The sequence below is a fragment of the Cajanus cajan genome, chromosome 5 (genome assembly GCF_000230855.2).
Source record: "Cajanus cajan strain Asha chromosome 5, NIPB_CcT2T_4, whole genome shotgun sequence".
Lineage (NCBI taxonomy): Eukaryota > Viridiplantae > Streptophyta > Magnoliopsida > Fabales > Fabaceae > Cajanus > Cajanus cajan.
This window is the reverse complement of record NC_138521.1, coordinates 62,538,288-62,547,769: the sequence shown is the minus strand read 5'-3', so window position 1 is coordinate 62,547,769 and position 9,482 is coordinate 62,538,288. Positions and strand designations below refer to the sequence as shown.

The 9,482-nt window shown below is 31.9% G+C and overlaps 1 protein-coding gene across 3 annotated transcripts; it reads left to right on the top strand.

The window, feature by feature from the left end:
* The first annotated feature begins 1,114 nt into the window (after positions 1 to 1,114).
* LOC109807858 (CBL-interacting serine/threonine-protein kinase 24) lies at positions 1,115 to 9,129 on the top strand. 3 transcript variants are annotated; one of them, XM_083075622.1, is made up of 14 exons: positions 1,117 to 1,588; positions 2,510 to 2,572; positions 2,654 to 2,725; positions 2,901 to 3,029; positions 3,118 to 3,192; positions 3,398 to 3,451; positions 4,436 to 4,561; positions 5,495 to 5,584; positions 6,115 to 6,237; positions 7,068 to 7,187; positions 7,420 to 7,536; positions 7,957 to 8,013; positions 8,113 to 8,187; positions 8,620 to 9,129. In XM_083075622.1, the coding sequence occupies exons 1-14, from the start codon at positions 1,424 to 1,426 to the stop codon at positions 8,713 to 8,715; spliced, it is 1,362 nt and encodes a 453-aa protein (XP_082931748.1). In that variant the 5' UTR covers positions 1,117 to 1,423; the 3' UTR covers positions 8,716 to 9,129. The 3 variants fall into 3 exon arrangements, with proteins under 3 accessions (XP_082931749.1, XP_082931748.1, XP_020226120.1); XM_020370531.3 differs by having other exon boundaries at positions 1,118 to 1,588; positions 2,901 to 3,008; XM_083075623.1 differs by lacking the exon at positions 6,115 to 6,237 and having other exon boundaries at positions 1,115 to 1,588.
* Positions 9,130 to 9,482: the final 353 nt, after the last annotated feature.

Below are 9,482 nucleotides of genomic sequence, written 5' to 3'. Positions count from 1 at the left end.
GGAAGAAGGACAAAAATTCCGCATAATTTTCAACTTGGTATTCCCTTTAACTAAAGACTAATGTGATTTTTATTTAGTTAGATTACACTTTTGATTTTTCTATAATTTTTGCTTGTAATTTTGATTTATCTATTTTTAATTAAGAAGTTTTGATCTCCAAAATTTTCAAATTATGTAAATTTGGTTGCCTCTATCAATTAATTGTTAATTGATTGTTACTTGACGATGACATAACATTAATGTTGACATGTTACTTTAGTAGTGATATGATGACTCAAATAAATTAATAAGGTGATACTTTAATAATGACATGGATTAAAACTCATATTCTTCACTATAATTTTCACCATTTAAATGACTAAATCACTTAATATTTTTTTGTTATAAAGTGAACACCATATAATATATAACAATACTGCTTGAGATAATTACTCTTTTTTTTTAACTTCTTATCTAATATTGTTTTTAAATCATTAAATAATAATTTTGTTTAATAAAAATAATAATTATTTATTTTTGCATAAATTAGTTATACAATTTACTATTTAATATATTATTGTACAACAAATATAAATATACAATCATTGTTATCTTTTATTTCCTTTTCAAGTATGTCTTTCTCTTTTCTTTATTACACCAATAACGTTACAACATATTTTCCTACACCAATAATATTATAGTTCTCATTCATTTACCAATTAGGGTGTCACTTTATCACTAAATTTAGATCGTTACATCATCATCAAAGTATTGCATTATCAAAATATGTCGATATTAATATTATATCATTATCGTCAATTAATCATAAATGTAAAGTTTGAGAGAATTGAAATTACGTAACTTAAAAATTCGAGAGACAAAAAATTTTGTAATTAAAAGTAATGATACTAAAATTACATAATAGAAATTACATGGAACAAATGTGCATTTTAGCCCTTATTTTTTTTATTTATATTTTTTTTAAGACACAGACTAAAGTGATTGTTAAGCTCTGGTTTGAAAAATTTATGACGTATTCCAGATTCAAAGCAGCATAATGTTTATCTTGCTAATGCTACACAAAGGTCAAATATTTTGTAAGGGTAGACTTAAGAGTATGATGACGGAGACATTTGGCAACTTGACATACACCATTCATTTTTTTTTTTCTCTTTCTCTTATCGTATATCTCTCTCTCTCTCTCTTTCCAATTTGAAACTCGTGCTTGCTTTGCTTCTTCTTCTTTTTCGAATTCTAGAATATTCCAATTCTCATTGCAACTCTCTGCGATCGTTTCTTTTTTCTCTCTGTTCTTTTTCCGTCTCTCCTCGGACGGCTAGGAAGCCTAGTTTGGTTTTGGAGGATCAGGTTCCAGATTCTCGAATAACTTAGTTCGACTTGGATTTATTGCTTGCAATTGCAAATGCACGAGCGTTGAAAAAGCATGAAGAAGTTGAGGAGAAAGATCGGAAAGTATGAGGTGGGTCGAACTATCGGCGAAGGCACGTTCGCCAAGGTTAAGTTCGCCAGAAACACCGAGACAGGGGAGAGCGTCGCTATTAAAATCATGGCTAAGTCCACCATTCTCCAGCACAGAATGGTTGAACAGGTCCATCTTTTTTCTTTCTACACCTCTCTTTCAATTTAACGTTTATGTTTTAGGTTTTAAGTCATGCTTGGTTGGTGTTCCTGCAAATTCCAGTCACCTAAGCAAATATGCTCTCATAATATGTTTGGGGAATCCTTAGGAAGCTAAATGATGGAATTGTTTATAATAATCATCATTACAGTTAAGATAGGAAACCTGGAAACATGAAAATGCTATCAAGGTGACAGAAAGCTTTTTGCTTGGAAGAATAGAGGGGAGACAGAGTAGCTGTTTCTGTTTTGTTCATTATTAGTAAAGCATTAAAATGGAGAACTCAGTGGTATTCTCGAAGAAAGTGACCATTTTTATCATGGATTTAGGCCTATTTTGTTTGACTCTAGCATTTCTGAGCTTAGGCAGATGCTGCATTGAAGCTCTTGGAGGAAAGATATTTCTCCTTGTTCTGTTCTTTTTTATTCAAGCAATGAATCGTTCTTTTTCTTCTCTATTTCCATCATGGTCACGGGCGCTCTAAAGTCTAAACAGGTTCATCTTGTAATTTAAGATGGGATTCTGTTTCACTGGTTCCAGTGGTCTACGGTACTCTGTAGAATATTAATGCTTGTACGAAGTTATAAATCAACACACATATGGCTGAATGGCTACAACTCTTTATGGAACTAAAGACTGAGTAAAAATTGCAATAAAGGTGGATATGGATTGGAATGCTAGTATATAAAAGTGTTCTGCAATAGTAATGTCTCTTTCCCTCTAGTCGAATTAGAAAAGTCTGTCTAGAGGGTTATGTTGCCTTCTACCGGGTCTTATATTGCATTTGACTGCATTTATGGTAGAATAATGATTCAGTTTGTTGTTCTGAATGCTCATTGTAATTCTTTCCATCTTTTGCTATTAGCTTTTCTAACTTGAACCATGCTATAGATTAAAAGAGAGATATCCATCATGAAGATTGTCAGGCATCCTAATATAGTTAGATTGCACGAGGTATGTATAGATATTCTAATATGTCAGGAATTAGACCATATTTCTTTCTCTTATATTTCTGACATTATTTTCAAATTTTAGGTTTTGGCTAGCCAGACCAAGATCTACATAATCCTCGAGTTTGTAATGGGAGGGGAACTATATGATAAAATTGTAAGATTTTATGTTTATATATTTTGGAATATATTGAAGGTTAATTCTTTTAAATTAGTAATCATTGTCGAGATGCTAACAAACTATATTTCTAATGATTTGATTAGGTTTTTTATTAGATTTTGTTTGTTGTTCATGACTTTATGTTACAATTACACTACTTCTGGACCTGTAGGTTCATCATGGAAAGCTTCCTGAAAATGAATCTAGGCGCTACTTTCAACAACTTATAGACGCTGTTGATCATTGTCATAGAAAGGGTGTGTACCATAGAGACTTGAAGGTGAAAGACAAAATATTATATGTGTGTGTGTATACATTCTTACTGTAATAAATGTTTTAAACATTTAATGCTCTGTCTTGATCAATTTGTTTTCTTCTCTTTTAAATAGCCTGAAAACCTTCTTCTTGATGCTTATGGAAATTTGAAGGTTTCTGACTTTGGTTTGAGTGCATTGACTAAACAGGTAAGATTGTACTCGTAAAATGAAGATGACTAAGCAGATTTTTTTTTTATTTTATATTTTTTTTTATAATTAAGAAGAAACATAAATTGATTCCATCCCACTGATAGCTTGTTTTTGCTTTGTCTCTGGATAATGATTTTGGAAATGGCAGAAGCTGTAGAACTAATGTCTTCCGTCATTTTCTCTCTGTCTTTCTTTGTTATAGGGTGTTGGCCTTCTTCACACCACATGTGGGACCCCAAATTATGTTGCCCCTGAGGTAAAATTGGTTATACACAACATGGACGTCATTCATAATTGTTGCCATGATCTTTAGCTGCTTTCCATATGGGTGATGGGCCACTTGTTTCAGATTAACAGTTTGATGTAATTCTCCATATCAAGTTTAGTTATGGTTTTATGAACGAATCACTGGTGATAAAATAGATCATTAGTATTGACAAGGATGGATCCAGAACTGTCAAAGGGCGCCCCAATTTTTTTAATAATAAATTTAAATAAATGTTAAAATATAATTGTTAAATTAAATACATCATGCCTTTTTTTATCTAACTTGTGAGTTTCGTTATTTAAATCATAAAATTCATCAGCAATAAAATGTATATCAATTTTTAATCAATCTCTTAATATAATCATATATTTATCATAATAAATATATTTCATCATAAAAATATAAAATATTTTTCCAAAGAGTCCAGGGAGAGGGGAGTGTCCTCTGCATTACAACTTTTTTGTTTTTCTCTAAATTCAGCAGGAATATTAAAATACATAGATTAACAGAGAAGGTATTCAAAACTGAAAATGAGGATATATGCAACTAAATTATAATATAATTTGAATTTAGAATTTAGAAAAGTGAAATCAAGAATGACATGTTCTTTGTTCCCTTGTGGGAGAGTAAAATAAGAAATTAATACACTTTAAATTTAAAGTAGTCTAATTCAATATATAGGAGTAGAAATTATGCCTTTATCTTGGAACAATAGTCATCTCCAGCTCAGTTCATTATTTATAAATTTGATTATTGAATCAATAATTATTTAACTTTTCTCATCTCATGACGATGATATATTCAATTTATATGCACAAGGCTAGTTATTTTAGGAAACAATTTTGGTTGTGGCAAGTTGCATTTTTCTTCTAAGTGATTTAATTATGAGTTAGTACAGATGTGATTTTTTCCTTTAGTGCAATGATGTTCACTTGTAATGTGCTTTGGTTTCGCTGAAATGATCATTTGCAGGTGCTCAGCAATCGAGGATATGATGGTGCGGCAGCTGATGTTTGGTCATGTGGAGTCATCCTATATGTTCTAATGGCTGGATATCTTCCTTTTGAGGAGGCAGACCTTCCAACACTGTACAGAAGGGTATTCTACCTTTCTCTTATAATCTTGAAGCAGACTTGTAAGAGCTAGAAAGAAGAGCAAAATGTGTAGGTAGTGTTGTAATAAAAAAGACAACTAGTGGAACACCATTTTTAACTACTTTGGAGCTTTATTTAATTTTTAACTCTTGTACTGATCCTGATTATAACACAGAAAAGTGAGTCTCTAAAAATAAGAAGAAACAAGGATATGATATTCATCTAGTAATTAAAATATTAATTATATCCTAAATAAATGACCTTAATAATTAGTATATATAATATAAAATCTATGCACAGTTTTGGTGGTGATAGTAAAATTGCCAAAATTGAAGAAAAATCTTTCTTTTCTGCATCATCCATGCTTTAGTCATTGTTTACATGTATTATATAATGAGAGGGTGACATGCATTGTTCTTATGTTCCTGCTTATTATCTAGTAGAACTTCCTTTAATGAAAACTTGTTCGGAACCTGATTATTGGGAAGGTAAATGTGAGAAATAAATTCTTCGGGACTGAATGTAGTTAAGAAGAGAGAGAATTTGAAATGGTGAGGCAGCAGTAGTGTGTGGTTTTAGAGGGAGTGAGGGGGCCGAGGAAGGGATTCTGTCTTGTATTGTTAATGATTATAGCCGAGTCTTGGGGCTGGGGAACAGGGTTCCCTATTCCTTTCATGGGGCAATAGTCCTGGACTCAGGGGTAAGCCAGACCTTCTGGTTCTTTCTCTAGATTTAAAAATCTAATTCCAGTGATAATAATCTCTCTGCTTCTGCTTTTCACTCATTCTCTATCAAAACTCAATTCTCTTGCCTTATTAGATACCATGAGGGACCTTTTGTGAGTGCGCTAAGTGTTCATTTTAGGAGCTTTCAGTGGTGTAGATTGATAACCAGCTTCTAACTTCTTGTTGATTTTTCTTTTTATTTAAACTTGTAGATCAATGCTGCAGAATTTGTTTGTCCATTCTGGTTTTCTGCTCACACAAAGTCATTCATACATAAAATTCTGGATCTTAATCCTAAAACAGTGAGTACAATTTTTCATTTGTTTCATTCTTAATTTATTTTAGGCTCTAGTACAAACATAAATGATACATGCATTATGATATAATATGAAGTGTATTTCATTGATTATCTTGACACATTTTGATAATTTCAAGTCTGTTTATTCCTACTACTTAATGCTAGTCTTTGTTTTTTGTTTTCCTTTTTATATTTTTTATTTAGGAAACATAAAAATCTCAAATAGCCAAAATTGAGACACTAATCAATGTTCTTCTCATTAAAGGATGTCACTTTCAGTTATGATCCGTTTTGTAGTCTTCTGGTATTTTTGACTTTTGATTTTTGCTGACGGTATAATAAATACATTTCTTATATACAGATTTTTGTGTTATGTATGTTTCTGCCCAAGTATATTATCTCTTGTCCTATTAATTATAGTTGTATAAGGATTTACACTTATTTGGGAAATTTTACACATGATTATTGGCAAATGCTTTTGAATTTAATAATATATTATTCTTAAATAACTCCTTTAAAATTATATAAATGCAGCGGGTGAAAATCAATGAAATAAGGAAAGATTCATGGTTCCAGAAAAACTATTTTCCTGTCAAACTCAGGGAAGATGAGCAAGTGAATTTGGATGATGTTCGGGCTGTTTTTGATGATATTGAGGTTTACTGTTACTTTTGGTTGTTTTGTTTAATTTATGCAAACGAAATTTGTTTTTGCAAATGCATGTGTTAATTCCTTTCTTACTTATCCATAGCTGCAAAGAAAATGTGAGTGTACAAATATGTGATTGGGGATGCCAATGGGACAGGGTGGGTGTGGTTTCAATATCTTCGTTCTTGTCCTTGAGTTCATACCTTATACTTATTCCCATTCCCCAATGTTCGGTGGGTATAGAGTTTTAGTAAATTATATTAATTAAGTTTAATTTGACATAAATTTAAAATAGAGTAAAAGTTACATGAATCTCTAGTAAATTCTAAAAAAGGAAATTAAGTTTTTAGAAATTTAAAACAAGAATGAGTACGGGGGTGGGGATGGATACGGGTACCGGACAAATAAATATATATACATCTCTATACCCAATTTAATAAATTGGGTATTATCTGTACCTTATCAAATCAAGTATTTTCCGTCAAAATTAGGACAGTTTTGGGTATTATCCACAGCTATAGATTTATTTGCCATCCCTATATGTGATATATGAATTAACAAGTGAAGTACATGAAAATGTGTTGAGAAAAAATTAAGACTATGAATGTGATATTGATACTATCAGGCTGGAAAATAGCAATATATACAATGTTGAAGTAGGTTTTAATTACTGTTGGAGGATAATAAGATATGTATTAATTAAAGTTATATGCTTGTGGATAATGAATTAGTTAGAAGGAAAATGAACTACCTCGGATTTTTTTTGTGATAGTTATCCAAAAGTAGCATGCATCTCATTCACTGATCTGGGATAGATTGGCAATTTTGCTGTTTTACAGGACCAATATGTTGCTGAACGTTCAGAAATTACTGATGGGGGTCCTTTGATAATGAATGCATTTGAGATGATTGCCTTATCACAAGGGTTGAATCTTTCACCGCTGTTTGATAGGCATGAGGTATTGTTTTAATTCCATATTCCTGTCTTACGATCTCATCTCATGGTTTCTTTGTGTCTGTCTGCCATGTAACTTTTTATACTTCTACCTACCTACCAAGGTAGGGATTAGAGGACATCTGATGTGAGGTTTGAATTGAAATGGTGCAAGTTGGTTCAGAGTCTATGTTTTTCGAGGTTCTCTGATGCATTGCCCCAATTGATATTCTTCTCATTTGTCGCTGTTCTAACAGGATCATGTAAAGCGGCAAACTCGTTTTGTCTCCCGTAAACCAGCAAAAGTTATAATTTCTTCTATTGAAGCTGTTGCAGAGTCAATGGGTCTTAAGGTCCATTCTCGCAATTACAAGGTATAACTCCACTTTTCTATTTTACAATATAAATGTTGAATGGATAACGCATAGGATGAAGATGCTTAAACTGATAATAAGTTAATAACTAACTGGTGTTGTGAATCGTACCAATGCATTTTTCACATAATTCTGAGCAGACTTACTTTCATTTATTTCTATTGTCATCTGATATCAATGCAATCTTTGTTGTTTGTAACTTCCACTGTTACTACTCTGCATTATCTATTATGCCATAGTAACCAATTTACATTTTAAATGAGAATTATTGTTTCAATAACTACATCCCTGAATAGGGATTGGTAATTCAAAATAGGGAGAGATTTTAGTACTTGATTCTGAAAAAGAAATGTATGGTCATATCTCACTTTTATTTTTATTTTTCTCCTATCAGTTCCCTAAAAGTAATTTTTCTTGTAGGTGAGGCTTGAAGGCGTTTCTGCAAATATGGTTGGGCAATTTGCAGTGGTCTTGGAGGTAATTTGTTTTCGCTTTTGTTGTGTTTATTATTTTTTATATCAAAACTTTGTTTCTGCTGGAGTCTTAATTAAAATCATCTTTGTATTTTGTTGAAAGGTGTTTGAAGTCGCACCATCCCTTTTCATGGTTGATGTTCGGAAGGCAGCTGGGGATATTTTTGACTACCACAAGGTTAGCTTCAATGTCTAAATATATCTGCATTTTGATTCCTTAAAATTCTTTCTAGCTATGCAATATTGCCATGGGAATCACCAAGATGAAATATTGCTATTGCTAAAAGGGAAAGTACCATAAGCTATAGAGCAGCTAAGTAACTTCTCATTTTTTAGCTGTAAGGTAGTTAAATAAGTTCGTCAAACATTTTAATTTGGTCAATTAAGTTTATAAGTTTGTTAAATAAGCTAGTTTCTAGCTTATTACTGTATTACATGCCACACTATATTTGGTGGCTTAATGTATTAATTCGATTGTGCTACCCAGCGTTTAATCCTATTGCCATAAGGTGTGTATTTACCCAACATTTGTAAATACAGCGCCATATGCACATGTATTTATATTTGCATGCGTATAAATTGATAGTAACATATATTTGTACTTTTGCAGTTTTACAAGAATTTTTGTGCCAAACTAGGAAACATTATTTGGAGACCGTCAGGGACTGTGCCGAATTCTAATTTGCTTAAGCAAATGACTATATGAACCAATTATTGCGGGTATGATGCAAATCTAATTAGAATTTAGAAGAGCACTGAAAGCTTCAGTTGGTCCCGAGTATACTAAAAACTGGCATGCTTTCTAGCTATCATAATGCAACATACACTGCGAATCGTATAGCGAACTGATGGAAAAAACCTCTTGCACAGTGCATCCTGTAACAATCTACCCCACAAAGGTTTAGAAAACGATCCATTATTTAGTTTGGACAGGATGTAGAGTACAAACAGAAACGATGATCTTGTTTTCTATCCCCAGTGCTGTCCGTAAGGAGCGTGTTTGGGATAGCTATTCAACTTCCCAAACACGTTTGTTTCAGATATGCTGATTTTGTGTATATATGTAAACTAAATCTTGTTTGCTTGCAATAAATAAAAGTTCTGTTCTTAAAATTTCTAAGATTGAGAATTTTGTACAAAAGTTTTATCATAAATTCGTGTATAAGTTTAATTCATTTAAAAATACAAATTACTTAATTTAATTTTCAATAAAATTAATTTTTAAAGTTAAAATTACTCAAAATTGAGTTTGTAAATGTTTCCTTCAACACGTATTGAAGTTGAATTGCCGTTGAACATTTTTTATTTTTAAATTATCATTTGCAGGTAAGCTGATAGTTACTTGCTCTGAATTGTCAGAATGTAAAATTAGTAGCGCCTGGGTCATTGTTACTGAGAAAAATATCCATGGGGTGGTTTAGGTGTTTGTCTTGGACCATACCCCCTTTCCCTTTGATTCATACCCCTTGTGGC